General features: G+C 38.5%; 1 protein-coding gene across 1 annotated transcript in view; it reads left to right on the top strand.

The window, feature by feature from the left end:
• Nucleotides 1-24050, top strand: part of BAZ1B (bromodomain adjacent to zinc finger domain 1B) — a 64503-nt gene that overhangs the window by 29289 nt on the left and 11164 nt on the right. The window contains exons 7-13 of the mRNA XM_067705880.1: nt 5903-7604; nt 11446-11584; nt 12083-12216; nt 14290-14395; nt 15343-15441; nt 17782-17959; nt 19882-20064. Coding sequence (XP_067561981.1) covers nt 5903-7604; nt 11446-11584; nt 12083-12216; nt 14290-14395; nt 15343-15441; nt 17782-17959; nt 19882-20064 — 2541 coding nt within the window. The remainder of the gene's footprint in view (nt 1-5902; nt 7605-11445; nt 11585-12082; nt 12217-14289; nt 14396-15342; nt 15442-17781; nt 17960-19881; nt 20065-24050) is intronic.

The raw sequence follows: 24050 nt of genomic DNA, 5'->3' as shown, positions 1-24050 counted from the left end.
GTACTCTTCAAGTAGATTCCTCAAATTTTAACATTTACCACATTTGTTTTATTATTTTTTCTGTTTTTTTTAAAATTTGTTTTGATTTGACTTTTTGGTCATTTCAATTTATTATTTACTGCCCTCCAAGTTCTGGATTAGGAGTTGAGCAGATGATTTTTTTTAAATTAATTTATTTATTTGGCTGCATTGGGTCTTAGTTGGGGGATCTTTGTTGCGGCATGCAGGATCTTTCGTTGAGGTGTGTGGGCTCTTTGTTGTGGTGTGCGGGCTTCTCTCTAGTTGTGGTGTGTGAGCTCCAGAGCACGGGCTCAGTAGTTGCAGTGCACAGGTTTCTCTAGTTGCGGTGTGTGGGCTCAGTAGTTGTGGCACACAGGCTCTCTAATTGTGGCGCAGGCTTAGTTGCCCCACGGCATGTGGGATCTTAGTTCCCCGACCAGGGATCGATCCCACGTCACCTGCATTGGAAGGCGGATTCTTAACCACTGGACCACCAGGGGAGTCCCTATTATTTTTTTCTCTTTATACACATTATTTTTTTCTGAGCTGATGGTAGTAGGTTATAAGACAGGATACCCTTTTACAAAATACTTGAATATGTGTTTCCTAAAAGACAAGGATATTTTCTATAATAACTATAGTACAGTGATCAAAATCAAGAAATTAACATGAAAACGATACTGTTATCTGATCTGTAGTTTTTTTTAAAGTAAACGTAATCTCAAGATTTTATTATCTTCATAATAAAACAAAACATGAAGCTTAGAACTGGATCACTTGGCTCTTTCTCTTTTTACGTCCTCCCGGCTCAAAATGCTTGCTTCTCTTAATAGCCAGCATTCTCTTAGATCTGCAGTTGGGCTCAATGCATTCAAGCCTCAGCAAAATCTTCTTTGTGGTTTTATTTAGCCTTTTTCTGGAAAACCAGCTTAGTCTGTCCACCATAGCCACTCTCCTTCCTGTCATAACATTCCTTTCCTTGGAGAATACAGAGAATCCTTGGGCTTCTTGTACTGTATCACTTTGTGGGCAGGTTTGCAACACTAATTACAGAAAATCCAGCAGGTTTTAGGAGTGGTTACCATGTATGCGAGAGCACTGTCGGTGTGGAAAGAAGTGATTTACAGTTTTTAGTCAAATTTTGCCAATTGTCCCATTAACATCCTTTTAGCCAAACATATTTTGTTTTGGCCCTAATAGGATCCAGGGTAGTATCATGTATTACATTTACTTGTTATGTCTCTGTAGTCTTCTCTAATCTGGATTAGTCCCTCAGTTTTCTTTTGTCTTTTAAAAACCTTGATAATTTTAAGAATACAAACCAATTATTTAGTATAATGTTCCTCAATTTAAGTTTATTTCCTCATGCTTAGTAATACCACAGAACTGATGTTGTATTCTTCTCAGTGAATCATTTCAGAAGGCACATGGTGTAATTTTGTCTCATTATTAGTGATACTAATTATTATACATTTTAAAAGATGTTTCTTATCTCTCCTAATAACTGATGTTTCAAGTAAGTGTTTATGGTCTTAAGATTTTTCTTTGATTAAATTTTGGTGCTTGAAGTTTGTTTATGAATTAGACACTAGAGCAACAGTACTTTTTCCCAAAAATTTATTTATTTATTTATTTATTTATTTATTTTGGCTGTGTCGGGTCTTAGTTGCAGCATCTTTGTTGAGGCATACGGGATCTTCTGTTGCGGCACGGGCTCTTCGTTGTGTGTGGGCTTCTCTCTAGTTGTGGCGTGCAGGTTTTTTCTCTTCTCTAGTTGTGGTGCATGGGTTCCAGAGTGCGTGGGCTCTGTTTGAGGCACGCAAGCTCAGTAGTTGAGGCACACGAGCTTAGTTGCCCCATGGCATGTGGGATCTTAGTTCCCTGATCAGGGATCGAACTCGCATTTCCTGCACTGTAAGGTGGATTCTTTACCACTGGACCACCAGGGAAGTGCCATAGAGCAGTAGTACTTTTAAAAATAAATTACATTAATTTCAAAGCACTTAAAAATATTGTATAGTAACACATTTCACAGATTTGCTGATAAAGGCATCTAGAGATTGAGACAAGCACACTATATGAATGTTGCCTTAAAACTCCTAACATCGTTCCTGGGGTGAATGAGAAGAGTGGAATAGAATCAGAATGTAGATTGCCAAAGTTTTCTAGTTTAGGGTTCTGACTGCTTACTAGTAAGTTAAGTTTAGCATCTGAATGAGCTGCTATAAATATTAAGTTTCTTCATTTTTATCTTATTAGATTTCCTTATTTGTGGTGGTGGTTCGTTCCAGGTGACAGGGAACAAATATGGAACTGTATACACTATTTTTCTTTTTTTTTTTTTTTTACACTATTTTTCTTATAGCCTCTCGTGTTGCTAATACATACATAAATATTTTTCCCTGTTTAGCAGTTAAGAAGGGCCTTTTCCAGAAAACTATAATACTGCTAATCCAGATGCCCATTCTTTTCTCCTTCTCTATGCACTACTCTGGTAGATTACTTATGCTGAATGGGGGACAGGGGAGACCCTTAGCACATAAGTGGTTTTATACTTTTTCAGATTCCCCCTGAGTCCAGCCATGCCGGCTCCCATTGGCTGTGACTGCCCAGCATGCCCTATGCTGAGATGATCCAGTTACTGAAGGACTGCTCACGCGGGGAGCCGGCCTTTTGGGAGGGGGTTGGGTGAGTTAATTTCTTTCATTTTTAAGAAAAAAAATTAATGTGGTGTGGCTTGGCAAAAAAACACACCTTATAGATAAAAATGGGCTGCTGGACCACCTCATGGCTAAGCCATCCCAGCTCTTTCTTGCATTATTTCTGCATAATAGAGTGCTTCTAAGTAGAAGAAATTTATGCTAAATTTGAGTGACTTTTTAAATAGAAAGAAATGTAATCAGTAAATTAAGAAGTGGCCCAATTATAATAGACCCTATTAGATATTTATTTAAAATGGTAAAAATGGAACATAGTCTCACACTAAACTCCTTTTTAGTGATAAATTTTATTTTAGAATGACTTTAGAGATAATCTCTTATCCTGCTCACTAGAAAAAGTATCAATCCATTATGTTTGTACTCTGAAGATTTTCCAAGGCTAGCTGAAGTGGATGATTAACTTTTGGAAGGCACATATTTGTCCTTAATTCCTGCCAGGGTAGTTTTGGGTCTTATTCGTGATTTGTAGGGTGGTCTCTGAAATATTGTCCTCTCTGGAGTTTTGGTAATATTACTGCCAGCAAGAAGAATGGAATCATACATAAGTTATCTTTGCTTTTTCTTTTTAACATTTTAAAATATAGTTCTGGGGAACTAGAACTGAGAAATTCTTGCCTCTGGGGAAAGTGTCCCCTGAGTCACAGATAATGTTTATGTTCTATAAACTATGAAACCTCTTTGTCAGCCCATACTGAGGATGATAATTGAGGAACAAAACATCCCGTTTTGGTCAGGGAACAAAAACAGCCAGCTGGAGGAACAGTAACCTGCAATTGCCTGTAGTTCTTAAAAGGCAGATTGGCCTTTAAAGTTAGAGAACTTAGCCAGAAGAAGGATTTGTTAAGTATAGCCACTCATTCATTGCAGACCATATTTCTACCTCTTGTGCTGCTTAGGTTCTATGAGTTTGTTTCTCTGATGATTATATCCTTAATGTTTAAAGCTTATTTGGCATTGTAGTACAACTTATTAAATTTTATTTTACCTGTTTTGTTTACTTCAACAGGAGCATAGGTGTTGTTGTGTAGCATCTCTGAGATTTATTTCACCATAGCTGTTTCTCTGTTGCCTTTTTAAAGGGGTCCTAATTTCATATTCGATAGTCTTCAGCTGTTTCCTGGCCTGTAGTCTCATCTCACACTAGCCTGTCTTATCCACTGCCTCCAGACTGCTTCTTAGCAAGTTAGTCCTTTCCACTCAGAAACTTAAACTCAGCAGTCTCTGAGTGCCTTTTATGTGCTTAGCTGCTTTTGGTAATAGAAGTCAAGTATTCTAGGGGTTATCTAGTCTTTCTCCTAATCACTTGAAACAAAAAAAATTTTTTTTGAATTGGCTATACTTTTTCATTGCTTGGCTATTATTTCATGTAGTATGTGTTTTAACTGCCAGGCTTTTTTTCTTTGTAATTATATTTTAAAACATCAAAATCAACAGTGTTTTTGGTTTTGTTTCAATGCACATTTAAACAGAAACAATGGCAGGTTGACTGGGTTCTAACCTATTAACTAATTCTGTATAATGGGGATAAGGTGGAGATTTTAGGAGATAGGAAAAGATGTATATCCAGGAGAGTGAGAAGGTAAATGGACTAAGGGAATATATTGTGATTACTGAGTGGCATTCAGGATCCATCTGAGGTACCTGATCATGAATTTAAAATAAGTCCACACACTGTCATTGTGTCTTTTATTCTAGTCATGTTCAAGCTTAACAAGTGCAGGCTAGGAGTAACTTGATATAATAGAGCAAGAGAGACAAGGGAACTGTAGGTTTATGCAAGATTGATTGGAATGACTGTCTGTGGAACTTAACCTGAGTTAAGAAGGACAAAGAAGTGAGATTGGTGAAAACGTGATAGAATTAACTGATTTAAGGGCCCTGCTGGGATTGAAGGATTGCAGAGTTGGGGTACTAAAGGGAGTGGATTTGAAAGATGTGAGGGGATGATCAAGAGAGAATTGTGTGTTTGAGAACTTATGGGGCTTGTAGGTTTTTTTTAAATAAATTTATTTATTATTTGTTTGTTTATTTTTGGCTGTGTTGGGTCTTCATTGCTGCTCACAGGCTTTCTCTAGTTGCGCCGAACGGGGGCTACTCTTCATTGCAGTGTGCAGGCTTCTTATTGCAGTGGCTTCTCTTGTTGTGGAACGCGGGCTCTAGGTGTGCAGGTTTCAATAATTGTGGCGCATGGGCTAAGTAGTTGTGGCTCGCAGGCTCTAGAGCCCAGGCTCACTAGTTGTGACGCACAGGCTTAGTTGCTTTGCGGCATGTGGGATCTTCCCGGACCAGGGTTCGCACCAATGTCCCCTGCATTGGCAGGCGGATTCTTAACCACTGTGCCTCCAGGGAAGTCCTATGGGGCTTGTAGTTAATAATGTATTCGTGGGAAAGAGTTCTTGAGGTGTGGGGCGAAGACAGGAGGTTAAGGAGCCAGGATCAGGAGGGCTCCTTATTTGTGAGCAGTGTTTTGTTGTCGTTAGTATACTTACTGATACTCTTAATAAGAAAATATGTTTCTGAATTTAAACAAAAATACTTAAATGGTGTACTTTCTACCATTCTAAACATAGAATACCCCTAGTTGTACTAAAGGTTTAAAGGACAAAAATACAATCCTGTCTCAAGAGCAATAATTTTAAAATTCCTCAGATGTTGACATTATCTAGATCAAGTATCCTTAGTCTGGGACCCATGGACTCTGAAATTGTATGCATGATTTTTATATGTTTCTGGGGAAAGAGTTCATAGATTTCATTAAGGTATTTAAGAACTGCTAATCTATATATAAGAAGAAAACTAGTTATATAGCAAAAAATGCCTAATATTGGAGTATAGATGTTTTTTTTGGCCACATCGCACGACATGCTGGATCTTAGTTCCCCGACCAGGGATTGAACCCATGCCCCCTGCAGTAGAAGCATGGAGTTGTAACCACTGGACCGCCAGGGAAGTCCCGGAGTATAGATTTTTAAGTCTGAGTATCAAGAGAATTTTGTGTTGATATGGCTAAAACATTAGCTAACATTCATGGCTTTGTTTTTTTCAGGGACAGAGTGTCTATGAAGAGAAATGAATATGTAGCTTTACCTGAATAGATGGGGAAGAGGGCCTTTAGGATGCTTAAATATTGCTTCTTTAAATTAGTTTTTAAAACTATTTTTGCTCCTGTTCTTAAATTCTAGTACATGACTCTCAACCCCTCTACTAAGAGGAAGAATACTGGATCTCCAGACAGGAAGCCCTCAAAGAAATCCAAGACAGACAACTCTTCTCTCAGTTCACCACTAAATCCTAAGTTATGGTGTCATGTACACTTGAAGAAATCCTTGAATGGCTCACCACTCAAAGTGAAGAACTCAAAGAATTCCAAATCTCCAGAAGAGCATCTGGAGGAAGTGATGAAGATGATGTCGCCCAACAAGCTACATGCTAACTTTCACATTCCTAAGAAAGGCCCACCTGGCAAGAAATCAGGGAAGCATAGTGACAAACCTTTGAAAGCAAAGGGCAGAAGCAAAGGCATTCTGAATGGACAGAAATCCACAGGGAATTCCAAATCTCCAAAAAAGGGCTTGAAGACTCCTAAAACCAAAATGAAGCAGATGACTTTGTTGGACATGGCCAAAGGCACTCAGAAGGTGACACGAGCCCCGAGGAATTCTGGGGGCACACCTAGGTCCTCTAGTAAACCTCATAAACATCTGCCTCCTGCTGCCCTCCACCTTATCGCCTACTACAAAGAAAACAAAGACAGGGAGGACAAGAAGAGTGCCCTGTCCTGTGTTATCTCCAAAACAGCTCGTCTCCTCTCTAGTGAAGATAGAGCTCGTCTCCCAGAAGAATTGCGAAGTATTGTTCAAAAACGCTTTGAGCTTCTAGAGCACAAAAAGAGATGGGCTTCTATGTCTGAAGATCAGCGCAAAGAATATTTGAAAAAGAAACGAGAGGAGCTGAAAGAAAAGTTGAAGGAGAAAGCCAAGGAACGGAGAGAGAAAGAAATGCTCGAGAAACTAGAGAAACAGAAGCGGTATGAGGACCAAGAGTTAACTGGCAAAAACCTTCCAACATTTAAATTGGTGGATACCCCTGAAGGGCTGCCCAATACACTCTTTGGGGATGTGGCCATGGTGGTGGAGTTCTTGAGCTGTTATTCTGGGTTACTCTTACCAGATGCTCAGTATCCTATTACTGCTGTGTCCCTTATGGAAGCCTTGAGTGCAGAAAAGGGTGGCTTTTTATACCTGAATAGAGTGTTGGTCATCCTCTTACAGACCTTGTTACAAGATGAAATAGCGGAAGACTATGGTGAATTGGGAATGAAGCTGTCAGAAATCCCTCTGACTCTGCATTCTGTTTCAGAGCTGGTTCGGCTCTGCTTGCGCAAATCTGACATTCAGGAAGAAAGTGAGGGCTCAGACACAGATGACAACAAAGATTCAGCACCATTTGAAGACAATGAGGTACAAGATGAGTTCCTAGAAAAGCTGGAGACCTCTGAATTTTTTGAGCTAACATCAGAGGAGAAACTGCAGATCTTGACAGCACTCTGCCACCGGATTCTCATGACATACTCAGTGCAGGACCACATGGAAACCAGGCAGCAGATGTCTGCAGAGTTATGGAAGGAACGGCTTGCTGTATTGAAGGAAGAAAATGATAAGAAGAGAGCAGAGAAACAGAAACGGAAAGAAATGGAAGCCAGAAATAAAGAAAATGGAAAAGAGGAGAATGGGTTAGGCAAAGCTGATAGGAAAAAAGAAGTCGTGAAGTTTGAGCCCCAGGTAGATATGGAAGCTGAAGACATGATCAGTGCCGTGAAGAGCAGACGGCTGCTTGCCATTCAGGCTAAGAAGGAGCGGGAAATTCAGGAGAGAGAAATGAAAGGTAAAATCTTGTGTTGAGAGAAAAGGGGAAGCCCTTTAGGAGATAGTAGAAGAAAGGAAATTACTGAGGTAATGGTAGCGTCTTCGTTTGTCACAACTATTTAGTTATTTCTGTGTGTAATAACCCGACCCTTCTAGGTATGTTAGATTCTAGCAGGAGTGTTCAGCCTGGCATTCTGCAGTTAATGATAGTTTGACTTGGATTAGTGTGATGTTGGCATCTTTTCTGGCTTAGTAAAGGACCAAATCCACAAACAGACATAGTGGAAATAACATACGACCTGGGAATGGACTGACTTGGGTACCTGCGACTTAGCTATAGTTCTTTGAGCAAGTTGCTTATCCACGCCGCAGTTTCCTCATATGCTTAAGATTGTCATAACAAATGAATGACGAGGTATTTGAAGCCCTCAGCACAGTTGCCAACTCAGATATTAATCTTTCCTTTATTAAGATGTAAGGAAGTAAAAATTTGGGGCTTTCATAGCACCATTAAGTCTGAACTTTTTAAAAAACAGCTTTATTAAGAAATAATTCACATACTATATTATTCATCCACGTTTATTGTACAGTTCATTGTTTTTTAATATATTCACAGATATGTGCAGCCTTTATCATGGTCAATTTTAGAACATTTTCATCACCTCAAAAAGAAACCCCATGCTCTTTAGCTATACCCATCCTCCCCAGCCCTAAGCAATCACCGTCCACTGCTGTATCTCTGTATTTGCCTATTCTGATACATCATATCAGTGGAGCTGTATAATAAGTATGTAGTCTCTTGTGACTGGCTTCTTTCACTTACCATGTTTTCAAGGTTCAGGCTGTAGCATGTCTCAGTACTTAATTCCTTTTTATGACTGAATATTATTCCATTGTTTGGGTATGTCACATTTTGTTTTTATCCATTTATCAGCTGATGAACGTTTGGTTTGGTTTAATCATTTTTGGCTATTATGAATAATGCTGCTACAAGCATTGGTGTACAAGTTTTTGTGTGGACGTATGTTTTCATTTCTCATGGGTATATATACCTAGGGATGGATCTGCTGGATCATATGGTAACTGTGTTTAACTGAGGAAGTCCTAGACTGTTTTTCAAAGTGGCTGCACAATTTTACATTCCTACCAGTAGTAAATGAGGGTTGTAATTTCTCCACTTGTCTGCATCTTTGCCAAAGCTTGTTATTCTATGATTCTGATTGTAGCCATTCTAGTGATTGTGAATTGGTATCTCATTGTGGTTTTGATATGCATTTCCTTGATGACTAATGATGTCGTCTTCTCTTGTGCCTATTTGTCTTTTGTATATCTTCTTCGGAGGATATTAATTCAGATCTTTTGCCCATTTTCAAATTGGGTTATTTGTCTTTTTTTTTTTTTTTTTTTTTTTTTGTGGTACACGGGCCTCTCACTGTTGTGGCCTCTCCCGTTGCGGAGCACAGGCTCCAGACGCGCAGGCCCAGCGGCCATGGCTCACGGGCCCAGCCGCTCCGCGGAATGTGAGATCTTCCCAGACTGGGGCACGAGCCCCTGCATTGGCAGATTCTTAACCACTGCGCCACCAGGGAAGCCCCTTTCTTTTTATTATTGAATTACAAGGGGTCTTTATATATTCTAGATACAAATCCCTTAAGATACATGATCCAAAAACATTTTCGCCCATTTTGTGTGTTTGTTGTCTTTTTACTTTTTCTTTTTTTTTGCGGTACGCGGGCCTCTCACTGTTGTGGCCTCTCCCGTTGTGAAGCACAGGCTACGGATGCGCAGGCTCAGCGGCCATGGCTCATGGGTCTAGCGGCTCTGCGGCATGTGGGATCTTCCTAGACCGGGGCACAAACCCGTGTCCCCTGCATTGGCAGGCGGACTCTCAACCACTGTGCCACCAGGGAAGCCCCTTTTTACTTTCTTGATGGTGTCCATTGAAGCACAAATTTTTAAAATTTTGATGACATCCAATTTATTATTATTTTTTCTTTGGTTGGTTGTGGTTTTGGTGTCAAATCCAAGAATCTGCTGCCAAATCCAAGGTCATGAAGATTTACTCCTGTGTATTCTTCTAAAAGTCTTAAGAGTTTTAGCTCTTACATTTAGGTCTGATTCATTTTGAGTTAATTTGACTATAGACACATCAACTTATTTCTGGCTATGTGTGTCTTTACACCAATACCACAGTGTCTTGAATAGAATTGAGAAGCCAGAAATAAGTTGATTATTGATATAGAGAAACAAGAAACAGAATATTATAAATATATAATATAATTATACATATATTTAAATTTTATTTATTTATTTGGCTGCGTCTGGTCTTAGTTGTGGTACGTGGGATCTTCATTGTGTCGCTCTGGCTTCTCTAGTAGTGGCACTCGGGCTTCTCTCTAATTGTGGCACATGGGCTCTAGAGCGCATGGGCTCAGTAGTTGCGGCATGCCGGCCTAGTCGCCCTGTGGCATGTGGGATCTTAGTTCCCCAACCAGGGATTGAACCTGCGTCTCCTGCACTGGAAGGTGAATTCTTAACCACTGGACCACCAGGGAAGTCCCTGTAATGTAATTATAAAATATGTAATAAATATCAATACTTTGCCAAGGATAGTATTTGAATTAGAGTTCAGGTCTTTTGATGTCTAGCTCAGTGCTGTAACCTCTGGAACTAAATTTGGTCTTTTTTTTTTGATGACTTTCCCTAGATTGTTTTTTGTTTGTTTGTACCTGCAAGAGAAGGAGCTTTTCCTTTATTGTGATTTGGCCATTACTCTTTTTGTCATTGACCTTTGTACTGATTTCTACTGTAATCATTGTTTCAAACGTACAACTCTATTCAGGCTAGAAAACCATTTATTAAAAGTAACAAATACCATACCGTTCTGTTTTGGTTTTTGTCCGCACTGTGCAGCTTGCGAGATCGTAGTTACTTGACCAGGGATTGAACCTGGGCCCAGAGCAGTGAAAGCACTGAGTCCTAACCACTGAACTGTCAGGGAATTCCCCCATATTGGTTTTAAATAGATGAAATTTGACTTAAATTTTTAAGTAACATCTGTAGACTGATGCATTTTCCAGATTCTCGCTACATTGTGGATGTTGTCATCAATAGAGTACCAGCAGTAAAATTGCTGACATTGTAAATAGCAGTGCCCTTTACTTACAGTATCAAAATTTGTGACAGTTGTGGAAAAACTTAAAAGGAAAGATTCCTGGGTGTCTTTCATTATTGAGGGAAATTTCTATCTGGGTAGAATAAACTTATTAAATGAATGATCAGAAATAAATTGACTAAAACTTTTTTTTCATCATTAACAGTAGCAACTTGCTGAATAACTCAAAGAATAGTATTAAAGAAGCAATAATTACTATTATCTGCTGATGCTTCTGTGCCCTTGCTTTCTCACTCCTTTTTCTAAATTCCTCAGGACTGAAATATGTCTTATTTTGAAATAGCTATTTTGGTTTTAGTCATCCTGATCATTTTGAGGATCCTGTGGCTGGTCCTGTCAGAAAATGTTTCAGTTAATTCCGTTTAAGGACTATTTTAACTTTACATTTAAAATTAATTATCAATAAAATAAAATTAATTTATTATAAAACTAATAAGTTAAATTTTGGAGAGAAAAGATTTTGCACTGAGTTGATGGCTGAGACATCACCAAAATTCAAAGAACATAGAAGGATCAGATAGAAATTGCTGCCTTACACATTATTTCTTATAACAGTTTAGAATTAGGAGAAGGAAACTAAGATTTCTACTTAATACCAGGCACGTTTCACTCCATATCTTATTTAAATTTGTAAGAGTAAAATTTACTAGGAAAAAACTTAATTGATTCATTTTATCTTTAACAGTGAAACTAGAACGTGAAGCTGAAGAAGAACGAATACGAAAGCACAAAGCAGCTGCTGAGAAGGCTTTCCAGGAAGGAATTGCCAAAGCAAAACTAGTCATGCGTAGGACTCCAATTGGTACAGATCGAAACCATAATAGGTGAGTTATTAAACTTAATTTTTATCATTTTTTAGGGCTGCTATATTGTTGCTAGTTTGTACTAAGACTAGACAAGCTTCCCTGTTCGTGGATATTGGAAACAGAATTGCTCATCACACATTTATTTGAATATTTACTGTGCCAAATGCTAGGGTTATGAAGTTAAAGACATGACCCTGTCCTCAAAGATACCACAGATATGAAGCTTAAATTATGGTGATAGGAGAAATGTAATCCTAATAGAAGTCTTTAAAAATGGTAAGATATTTTAAATGCATACATTGTGTGGAACCTAAAGTAGTGAAATATTAGAAGTTATAAAAATTACAGATAATAAATGAATCTCAAATTCCCCAAATTTTAGTATTCTGTGCTTTACTTTAGGATTTGTATCTGCTGAACGTTCAGTGATATTCTGTAATCATCTTCCTCAACAATGAAGTCATCCTGTGCTCATGATCTTTCACTAACACATTAATATGTGGTTGTGATTTGTAGATACTGGCTCTTCTCAGATGAAGTTCCAGGTTTGTTCATTGAGAAAGGCTGGGTACATGACAGCATTGACTACCGATTCAGCCATCACCGAAAAGACCATGCAGACTCTCCTGATGAGGATTACTGTCCCCGTAGTATGTATATCTATTAGTTAGTTTACCCTGCTCAAGTAGGGTCAATATTAAGACTGTCTTTCCTCTGTCACTTTTTTTTTACTTTCTAAATTTCTTTATTGCCTTCTTAGGTAGATTTATTTGAGTGAAGTGGGAAGATGTGAAATGCATAGCAGAAGGAAGGAAACTTAACATTTGATTATCGACTTTGTTCCAGGCATAGCATGAAAAGATAAAGAACTTGAATATTAGGATATTTGGGTATTAGATTTATACAAGTAGTTTTCAAACTTTGTTCCTTTGAAGTCTCTTTGTAGGTACTTCAAGGGCTGGAATTGAGGTAAGGGGCCAAGAAGGTGGTTATGTGTCTTTTTCCTCCACTTTAAAAATTCATTTATTTAATATTTATGGAGCATCTCTTATTTGCCAACCAGTTTTTCATGTGCTGTGATACAAGATGGCAAACAAGACATAAAAGGTCCTGAATGTCAATTAACTAAAATTCTAGTGAGGAGAAACACAGCAAATATATAACTAGAAATAAGTGACTGAGAAGGGTCATAAGGGGCACTGATAATGTTCTTCTTCTTGACTTGGGTTCTGGTTACATGAGTATGTTCAGTTTGTAAAATAGAAAAGTGTACTTTTCTAAATATAGATATTTGTGTGTATATAGTCTTTCTTGACCTATACATAGATGTGCGTGTGTGTATGTGAGTGTGTGTGAGTGTGTGTGTGTGTATATATTTCTTTTTTTCCCCCCAAGAAAAAATTAAAAGAAAAAATTTTCATTTAAAAATACCAGATGGTTAGGTTAGATCAAGTTTTCTCAGCCTCACTGTTGTTGACATTTTGGGCCAGATAATTCTTTGTAGTGGGGGGTTGTCCTACATGTTGTAAGTTATTTAGCATCCCTGGCCTCTACCCACTGGATGCCATTAGTGATAACCAGATGTCACCAGATATTGCCAAATGTTCCCTAGGAGGCAGCATGGCTTTCTGTTGCGAACCATTGCGTTAGATGATACATAAGCTTCCTTCCAGCTGTACTTTATATAACCTAATGAAAATTGCTTCTCAAAAAGTAGTTTTCTTTCATTTTAGAGAAACTCATAACCCAAACTTTTAAACTCACAGAATCATTAAATAAGGAAATTAGTATATAGCCCAAAACTTCAAATTTAAGGCATTTTCTTGTTGAATTATGTTATTTGTTAGATTGTAGTACTTAGTAGAAAAGTCTAGTTTTGGTAGACTTTGTAAATAACCAGGTGAGGGCAGTAAATACGAAGTTAGGATCTTCAGACTTGAGAGAGATTCCAGTGGGATGAAGGACTGTGATTTTATGTGTCTCAAAAGCTTAATGGCTATTTTCAGAAATCAGGTCCACACAGTTACAGCTCTCAGGAGAAGACTGGCATCTACATCCCTTCACTTCTAGAGCATCCTGGTGGATGTTGTTCCTTCATGTTTTCTAGTTCCAGCATGGCAGAGTTTCTTCAGAATTACCTGCCTGAAAAGACTAAACGAGGTTATGTGTTAGTATTGCAGGGAAGGTGCTGCAGGTTAAAGGGGAGAGAAGGGGAGTAGGGGAGAGAACCAATTGTAGAATTAGGTAAGGCCTCAAATACAGGCTTAAGATCTATCTATAGTAATGTCATATATTAGTATACAGGAGATGGTTTACAAAAAAGCTAATCATATTTGACATTTGAAGCCTCCAGGGGTAAGTTTGTAGTAGTTTATATATTTCAGTTGTGTCTGCTTCACCACAGATGCCTTTGTGCTAAGCATCACGTACAAGGAACAGATTATTTATTTGCTCTGAGACATTTAGTCATCTCTCTCCATTCTATTGCAATAACTTGTAACAGTCTTAAACTTTGCCTGTTCAGCTGTATAGAGAGCAATTGTCTCAGATGATGTGCTGTATGTAAGATGTTTAAGAGAAATTAGCATCTATTGTGCCTGTGGATATATTTAATAGGCAGCATATGTGTTATTGGTTGTTGAATTTGCACTGTGTACTGCTTAGGTTTGAAACTAGGAATTGAGTATGTACTATATTCAGCCTAATGTATAAATTTTTCTTAGGTAAGAAAGCAAACCTAGGCAAAAATGTAAGCATGAACACACAACATGGACCAGCTACAGAAATTGCTGTAGAGACCACTATACCCAAACAGGGACAGAATCTATGGTAATGTGAGCATTCATCTGGTTGCTCTTTCTTTTTCTTTTTCAATGTTAAGAAAATAATTTATATAGTGAAACCCAGTGAGTTAGTGATTATCTATTAAGAGCATTTTGTGTGATTTTGATTTCTTGGATCTGTAAGCTCGTTGCTTTAAAAGCAGACTTGATTTTTTTATAAGAATATATCTGTTTGCTTTAAGGTTTAGAATTTTATTTTTTCCTTGTAATGTAACTTTGTATGTTATATGATAGATCTTACATAGCATTGGAAATGCCTTTCAGTCTGCTTGGCAATAGAAGTATTTAGAATTTTCATCTTTATTAAAGAAAAGGAATTGTAAATATAGCCATTAATCTTCCTTTGTATCTATCCTGCTTTTAGGCAGGGAGCTAGGTTTTGAGAGGGTCCCTTCTACTTTTGTGATCGCATTAACTGCTTTAGCTGTGATCACCTTTAGTTTAATGACCTTTTGTCTTTTATTTTTTGATATAACTTTACTCTGTGAAAGGGATATGGACAAGTGTGCCTATTTACTTTATAAAATTTGTCTCATATTACTTTTTATTTATTTATATGTTTGTTTGTTTGCTTACTTATTTATTTGGGCCTGCTCTGAGCGGTATGTGGGATCTTATCTTAGTTCCCCGACCAGGGATCGAACCCATGCCCCCTGAAGTGGAAGCCCGGAGCCTTAACCACTGGACCGCCAGGGAAGTCCCCTCATATTAAGTTTTAGTAGGAAACATTGGCTCCAGTGTCCTAAAATAAAGTTAACATTAGGTCTCATGGAAACAATAAATTGTTCTACTTCTGAGCAAGGTTGGAATTCTGCTTTCCCAACTCCCACCACCAATCCTAGATCCCTTTCTTAATGTTTGATTCTTCCCTTTTTTTTCAGAGTTAACAGGGGGTTTTTTTGGTTTTTTGTTTTTGTTTTTTTGCCCCTACAGGTTTTTATGTGATAGTCAAAAGGAACTGGATGAGTTGCTAAACTGCCTTCACCCTCAGGGAATAAGAGAAAGTCAGCTTAAAGAGAGACTAGAGAAGAGGTAAGGGTTTTCATCTCACTCCTCATATCTCCTCTTCAGCATTAGATATTATACATACCTTAGGGGTTTTTTGTTGTTGTTGTTTATCCATAAAAGCTTAAGTAAAAATTTTAGAAGTCTGTAACTCTTTTATGTTCTTGTTGTTCGGTATTTTCTTTTAAAATATTTATTTATTTTGGCTGCGCGGGGTCTTAGTTGCTGCACGTGGGATCTTCGCTGTGGCTTGTTTAGTTGTGGTATGCAGGATCTTTAGTTGTGTCATGCAGGCTTCTTAGAACTAAGTGGCATGCGTGTAGGATCTAGTTCCCCGACCAGGGATCGAACCTGGACCCCCTGCATTGGGAGCATGGAGTCTTACCCGCTGGACCACCAGGGAAGTCCCGTTGTTTGATATTTTCTGGACACCTCATGCTTGTTTGGAAAAGTATGCTTTTAAACGATGTATATACAAGATAGCAGGACTATTCATTGACTAACACGCCATACACCAGACTGAGAGCCTGATTGTAGTTAGGCAGCCTTGTAAGTGCAGTTCCACATTGGTTGGTATTCAGAAGTATTCTGTCGGTATCCAGAGTAGCACCAAAAATGAAAACAACCTAAATATTCATCAACTGATGAATGGATAAACAAAATGTGGTATATCCATAAATTCAGCCATAAAAAGGAACAAAGTAATGAAATATCCTAGAAAGTGGGCAAACATTTTGCTGAGTCAAAGAAGCCAGACATAGAAAGGCCACATATTGTGTGATTTCATTTATATGAGACATCCACAATAGGCAAATTTTTTTTTTTTTTTTTGGCCGTACGCAGGCCTCTCACTGTTGTGGCGTCTCCCGTTGCGGAGCACAGGCTCCGGACGCGCAGGCCCAGCGGCCATGGCCCACGGGCCCAGCCGCTCCGCGGCATGTGGGATCTTCCCGGACCGGGGCACGAACCCGCGTCTCCCGCATTGGCAGGCAGACCCTCAACCACTGTGCCACCAGGGAAGCCCCACAATAGGCAAATTTATAGTCAGAAAATAGATTAGTGGTTGCCAGGGGATGAGGGACGGGGAGAATTGAGAGTGACTGCTAACCCTTATGGGATTTCTTTATGGAGTGATGAAAATGTTTTGGAATTAGGTAGTTTTGATGCTTCTAAAATGTGAAAACCACTGAAAGTATAGGCTTTAAAATGGTGAGTTTAATGTTATGTGAATTATATCTCCAAGAGAAACCACACACAAAAAAACCTGCCTACAAAATTAGCATCAATATCAGTGCCGTCTAGATTTGCTAGTGTCCCTCCTGTTCTAGCAGTTGTTTCTATCAAAACTGGGATAGGTTTTGCCTTAAGGCCACCTTTAATATCTGCATGCTTTCATGCTGGAATTTAGGTTTAATTGAGGAGAGAAGGAAAATACTGTTCAGTACATACTCTGCAATTTTGAGACACTTTTGAGAGTGATAATGGGTACATCATTGGTTTTGGTCCACTGCTTAATGTATAAATGAATTAAAATTGTATTCAGAATCGTCCTGTCTTGATAACACTTAGATCAAAGAAGAAAATAAAGGGAAAATTATGTGGGAGAAGGCAGTGAAAGCAGAATCCTTTATAAGAACACCAGTGAGACACAATGTATAGTCAGAGGAAAATAATATTAAAACTCCTTATTATTAAGCATGAAAAGGGAACTTAGTACTCGACTTCGATGACCTTGAACATTAGTTTTTGGTGTAAGAAGCCAACAGTGAAGCTTATGGCGAATCCAGGGTAGAGAGTCTTATTAGAGTCTTTATTACTGTGACCTCAGAAGGTTAATCTTCAGTGTGAAAGTGAACTCTGAAGGTCCTTGTGTAGGTTTTCAGCTCAAATTCATGTTTCTTCTGTGTTGTGAAGAATCCAGGCAGACGATTTAAAGTTTGTCTCCGGTTGGTAGCAATTTCTGGCAACTAACATAAGCAGATGCACACTCTCCTTGGAGGAGCATAACTTCAAACCAGGCCTCAAAGAATTTCCACAGATAAAATATCAAGAAACTCTTGGTAAAAAAAAACAATAAACACCCCAAAAAAACCACACAAACCAGTTACCATGAATGAGAGCTAGGTAAAGAAACATACTTCAGATACTGGAATTACCATATACAGAACAAAATGTGTGTTTTTTAAATGAATCAAGAATAAGAGAAATTTGAAATTTTGTGTGAGAAACATGAGACTATTAAACGAGAGATGAAAAGGATCTAAATAAGTCATCTAGAAATAAAACATGTCATTCAAGTAATTGAAATTAATAGACCATTTTTTAAAGTTCCTTTATTCCTCCTCCCCTTTGCCTCAACTTTTCTAGGTACCAGGACATTATTCATTCTATTCATCTGGCCCGGAAGCCAAATTTGGGTCTAAAATCCTGTGATGGCAACCAGGAGCTTTTAAACTTCCTTCGTAGTGATCTCATTGAAGTTGCAACAAGGTTACAAAAGGGAGGACTTGGTTATGTGGAAGAAACATCAGAATTTGAAGCTCGGGTAAGAATATAAGGAAAACACCCTTTGAAATGTTACTCATGGAAACTCAATTTGGAATTGTTCCCTGATATTGTTCTTGACTTTCCTAGATGACCCTGGGAATCATATTTGCATTTGTCTTGAAAGACACATGTGGAACCCTAAATTCTCTATGTACATATGATACTTTTCCTTTGTTATATTCTGCTGGTATCCAGGAAAATCTAGTATTTGGCTCAGAACCTTTGTTCAAAAAGAGCTTTTCTATTAAGTTGAATGAAAACTAGTCCTGGAGTCTTACTCATATAACATTATTTAACCTATCCATTCCCATGTACCTATCCATTCCCATGTGATGCCTGTGCTGTAAGGTATGAAACATTTGTGTATCTTGCTTTTGTTCATTCTCTATACTTGATCAGCTTAGTTATACTTGTGTTCGGCAGCACTCATGCTGTTAAACAGGTACATTTCAGTGAAGGCACTTTAGTAGTCTTATCGCTTACTGTTCAGAAGGACCCTTAAGTGTTATAGGTGAAACAGTTCAAGAGACCCTGTGTTCCACATTAGATTTTAGGTAACAAAGCTGGAGAAAAGATTGGAGAACACTGTCCATGAGTTATCACTGTAAAAATTTTTTTGTTAATTTTAAATAATAAAGTCCACGTAACTCCAAACATTAATATTTGTGAGTCTTTTCAAATTGTTCATTTGCATTATAACAGTGTGTTAATAGTTGTGTGATTTTTATGAGCAGTTGAACCTCCCACTGCCCTCCAATTTTCCCTCATTTTATAAATACTTTCCATTTCTTTTAATCTTTAATGTCACTTTGGGGTACATAATAACACATGGAGTTGATATCGTAAATCTTTTACTGCCAGACTTTTGTATTTCTATTTCTTTGCCATTAGAATTAACAAATTATATATGCATCTTATATATGTAACTTTTTTTCATTAGTCTGGTTATGAATTCTTGGTACATTACCTGGGAAAAAGGTTTAAACATCTTTATTGTTCTTAAAGATTTTTTTTTAGGAATTACTCAACCAAAAGAATTTCACCTGTTTCAAATATTACAGTTACTTTTTTGTTTATTTAGCAAATATCTATCAATAACCTACTTTGTGCCAAACCCGGGCCCACACCTTGCTAACGTTGGATTATCATCATTCTTTGTTTCTCTTTGTAGTTATAAAATGGTGGGGGGGTTTTTTGTTTTTGTTTTTGTTTGCGGTACGCGGGCCTCTCACTGTTGCGGCCTCTCCCGTTGCGGAGCACAGGCTCCGGACGTGCAGGCTCAGCGGCCATGGCTCACGGGCCCAGCTGCTCCGCAATATGTGGGATCTTCCCAGACCGGGGCACAAACCCGCGTCCCCTTCATCGACAGGCGGACTCTCAACCACTGCACCGCCAGGGAAGCCCCTAAAATGGTATTTTTTTAATTGGCATGTGTTGTGTGGCTGAGAAGGTAGTTTCAGTCCTTAAGAGCATGATTTGGATCAAAGTGATTTAGTTTATGCTTCCTTATCCATAAAATAAATGTGAGGCTTAGATGAGATCAAGTATGTAAAATGTATTATCTGGCTTATAGGTTGTAAGCTGTTAGGTTGGTAAATTTTTACTTTCCTTCTCAGTTTTTCTTTGCCTTGAGACTGTCATTTGCACGTAGTAGGCACTCAGTCACTGAGTGTATGAATGAGTTCAGTAACTTCCTTTAAGTAGAGCAAGTTTCAGCCTCCCATGGATCCCTTCATCAGGGAAATCCAAGTAGTTGGCTACTTTCAAATGCATAAGCCATCCATTGAACTGAGGAACCCAGTTAAATTAATGTTATGTGACCAATTTGGGTCTAGGTTGATTTGAATTTAATCGAGGATTGTCTATTTCATCTTTCTCTTGGCCTTTTACTCAGTCTGGTTTTTAAATCTTTTTCTGTAGGTGATCTCACTAGAGAAACTGAAGGATTTTGGCGAGTGTGTGATTGCCCTTCAAGCCAGTGTCATAAAGAAATTTCTCCAAGGCTTCATGGCTCCCAAGCAAAAGAGAAGAAAACTCCAAAGCGAAGATTCAGCAAAGACTGAAGAGGTGGATGAAGAGAAAAAAATGGCAGAGGAAGCAAAGGTATTTAGCTAATGAAGATGTAGTTTTATGACTGCGTAGAAGTATGTGATCTGGTTTTAAAATTATCTAACCCTATGCTTTTTAGTTACATAAGCACTGTTCCCTAGCCAGTGTTTGATCTTTATCGCTTTCTCCAAATGTTGTAGTTTTCAAACTGGTCTGTGGAGCACAGCCCTGCCTGTAGAGCTGGATAGTGTGTCAGAGTCCCCCCTTCCACTTTACCAGATCTAATTCCTTTTTTTAAAAGGTGGTGGTTTTTAAACTTTTAAGAATTGTAAAATATACATAATGAACAACTTAGCCACTTTTACATGTATGGTTCTATGTCATTAAGTACATTCACGTTGTTCTGTAACTATTACTACCATCCATCTCCAGAATTTTTTTATCTTCCCAAAGCAAAACTATGCCCTTTAAACACTAAACTACCCATCTCACCCGCCCAATCCCTGGCAACCATCATTTTCTTTCTTTGTCTATGAATTTGACTACTCTAGGTACCTCATATAAAGTGGGATCATACTGTATTTGTCCTTTTGTGACTGGTTTATTTAACTTCTTCAGAGTTATCTACATTGTAGCATTTGCCAGAATTTCCTTCCTTTTTAAGACTGAATAATATTCCATTGTGTGTATAGGCCATATTTTGTTTATTGGTCCATCGGTGGACACTTGGGTCACTTCCACCTTTTTTTTAATTTTTATTTTTTTTATTTATTTATTTTTGGCTGCGTTGGGTCTTCGTTGCTGCGCGTGGGTTTTCTCTAGTTGCAGCGAGCGGGGGCTACTCTTTGTTGCGGTGCGCAGGCTTCTTATGGTGGCTTCTCTTGTTGCAGAGCACGGGCTCTAGGCACGCAGGCTTCAGTAGTTATGGCGTGCAGGCTCAGTAGTTGTGGCTCTTGGGCTCTAGAGCACAGGCTCAGTAGTTGTGGCTCACAGCCTTAGTTGCTCCGCGGCACATGGGATCTTCCTGGACCAGGGATTGAACCCTTGTCCCCTGCATTGGCAGGCGGACTCTCAACCACTGTGCCACTAGGGAAGCCCTACCTTGTGGTTTTGATTTACATTTCCCTAGTAATTGGTGATGTTGAGCATCTTTTCATGTGCTTATTGGCTGCTTATCTTTTGGGGGAAATGTCTTTCTGAGTCATTTGGCTATTTTTAAATTTTTTTGTGGGGGTGGGGTGGGGAGATGTGTGGGTTCCTTATATGTTCTGAATATTAATCCTTTATCAGATACATGATTTGCAAATATAATCTCCCATTTCGTGAGCTGCTTGTTCAGTTTTTTTTTTTTAGCCGTGCTGAGCAGCACGTGGGATTTTAGTACCCTGACCAGGGATTGAACCTGTGCCCACTGCAGTGGAAACGCAGAGTCCTAACAACTGGACTGCCGGGGAATTACCTGCTTTTTCATTCTGTTGATGGTGTCTTTTGACGCAAAAAGTTTTAAACTTCGATGAAGTTCAACTTACCTGTTTTTTCTTTTTTTGCCTCTGCTGTTGGTGTCAAATCCAATGTCATGAAGCTTTCCTCCTGTATTTTATTCTACAGGTTTTATAGTCTGAGCTTTTACATTTAGATCTTTGATCCATTTTGAGTTAATTTTTGTATATAGTATAAGGTAAGGGTCCAACTTCATTTTTTTGTATGTGTATAATCCAGTTTTCTGGGTTTTTTAATTTTAGAAGTAGCTCATTGTAAGTAAATCAAATGTGAGAGGTAGATACGATATGAGACAATTCCCATTTTAGTTTTGCCACACACACACACCACCCAAGGACATCACTCTTTAATAGTTTGACGTGTTTCTGTGTACATACAAAGATAGTTTTGTTGGATTTTTACAGAATGGAACCCTCTGCATAATATTCTGCAGTTTTTCACTCATCAACATATCTTAGGCATCTGTCCTCTCGCTCTGTCAGTCCGTATAGATCATCCTGGTATTTGGGTTTTTTTGGTTGTTGTTGTTTTGTTTTGTTTTTTTAACATCCTAATTCCTTATTGATGAACATTATGCTGTCTCTGGTTTTTCTTTTTTAGGATAATTAGCAGCTCCATTTTTTTCTGTTTTGTGTACTAGATTTCTGCTTAAGATTACTTGTGAAGAAAAGAATTTGAAAATACTACATTAAGGGAGCTGTCCCAGCCATTATCCAGTGGAATACTTTCCCTTGTTTTTGACTTCCCTCCCTCCCTCCCTCCTTTCCTTTCTTTCACAAACATCTGGTAAAGGCTTGCCTGTGCCAGTCATTGTGCAAAAGTCTGGGGGTTTTGGTCATAAGTAGAAGCTGGAAGTCCTTGCTCTCAAGGAACTCTGAATGTGAGAGATGGTTGGAGTAGAGTGACAAGTATGTTGAGAAAGAGCAGTGCTTGGCTCTCCTGTGAGGGATACCAGGGCAGCTTAGAACTTCCCAGAGAAGAGAATCTATCAGCTGGATTTTTGAAGAACAGGTAGAAATTAATTAGGTTGTGGAAGCGGGGTGGACATAATGTTAGGTTGAGCTGAAATTGCCTTCTCATCATTGACAGCTGGTCCTTGTTTTGCCCTGAGTTTACACAGAATGAGTTTACTCTCTAAAGCTCCTCTGGTAGCTGTACACAGTTGTCATGTTCCCCCTGGGTTTCTTCCTGAGGCCAAGAGTGATATGTGATACAGGAAAGAACATGTTGGGTCAGAGGTGAGTAGAGAACTAAGATTCAGTTAGATAAACATTTAACTATTGATTCATGGCATAGACTCAGAGATTTCACACAGGTAAAGTCTTTATTGAATTTGTTATAATATTGCTACTGTTTTATGATTTGGATTTTTGGCCAGGGAGATATGTGGGATCTTAGCTCCCCAACCAGGGATGGAACCCAGGCCCCCTGCATTGGAAGGCGAAGTCTTAACCACTGAATCGCGAGGGAAGTCCTAGTATTTTTCTTGATGTGATCTTTCCTTGCCATTTCTTGACTCAATAAAATTTTTCTTCTCATTGGGAACTAGTAGCTGTAGAGTTCTCATTTAAGTTCTTTTTTAGTATTTAACCCCATAGCGAAGTAACCTCTTTTTAGCTTGTCATATGAGACGATTCTTAGATTGATTGGGGAGGAAAATATGAGCACTTTGCAGATTTAACCTTGAGGCCCAGACACATAGTACACAAATGGAAAACATGGAAGAGTTTCTTGGAAAATCAATTAGGCTGCCTACTAAGTAGTTCAGCAATGTTCTCCATTAAAATGGCATTATGCCCTGCAGTTCCCCACCGAAGGTCAGCCTTGCCACAGCTCTGAAATTTTCCACTGTCCTTTGCTTTGAAGGTTTCCACTTAGCATGGGCCAGGGTTTTTTCAATTGGCACTAGGTTGTTGCATGAGCTAATATCAGTCCCTAATCTGTGCTTCAGTTTCCTTATTTGAAAAAGTAGATTATCTCTCAAATCCCTTTTTGTAATAGTCAATTATTTCAAATATTTAATGTTTATTTCATTTTCTTGCATTAAATGGGAAAGACGTATAATTTGGCCAAATCCTGGGTTCTGTTAGACTCTTTTTGCTTTGGATGCATTTGTCCCTGATTATCTGTTTTTCCATTTTAAATGTTCTTTTATGGAAGAATATGGTCTGAAGCCTCATTATATTCTTGCCAAGATATATTGCCTTTTTACTGTTAGGTAAAGGGATTAATGGTGACTTGCACATAAGGTGGCTTCCCCTTGATTTTGTTATACGCACTTCTGCCACTTCTAACTAGGTCCCAACTTCATTTAAATATGCTAAAGAATTTGACTTTTTCATCAGTGTTGTGTGTCCAGCTTCTCAGCAGTACTGCAAAACAGAATATTTACTTGATGCTACCGTGTTGTATGTCAAAACTTTATCTTGCTGCTGTTCCTGTGTTTTTAAAAAGTCTTCGATATGGTGGGGTTTTTTTGTTTTGTTTTTAATGTTCTGGACTGGAATTTTGTGCAGTGGGAGGATACTTAAGATGTTCTT

Source organism: Pseudorca crassidens, chromosome 15 (assembly GCF_039906515.1).
Source record: "Pseudorca crassidens isolate mPseCra1 chromosome 15, mPseCra1.hap1, whole genome shotgun sequence".
NCBI classification, from domain to species: domain Eukaryota; kingdom Metazoa; phylum Chordata; class Mammalia; order Artiodactyla; family Delphinidae; genus Pseudorca; species Pseudorca crassidens.
The sequence above is the reverse complement of the archived record's forward strand: the minus strand, read 5'-3'. Positions and strand labels throughout refer to the sequence as shown.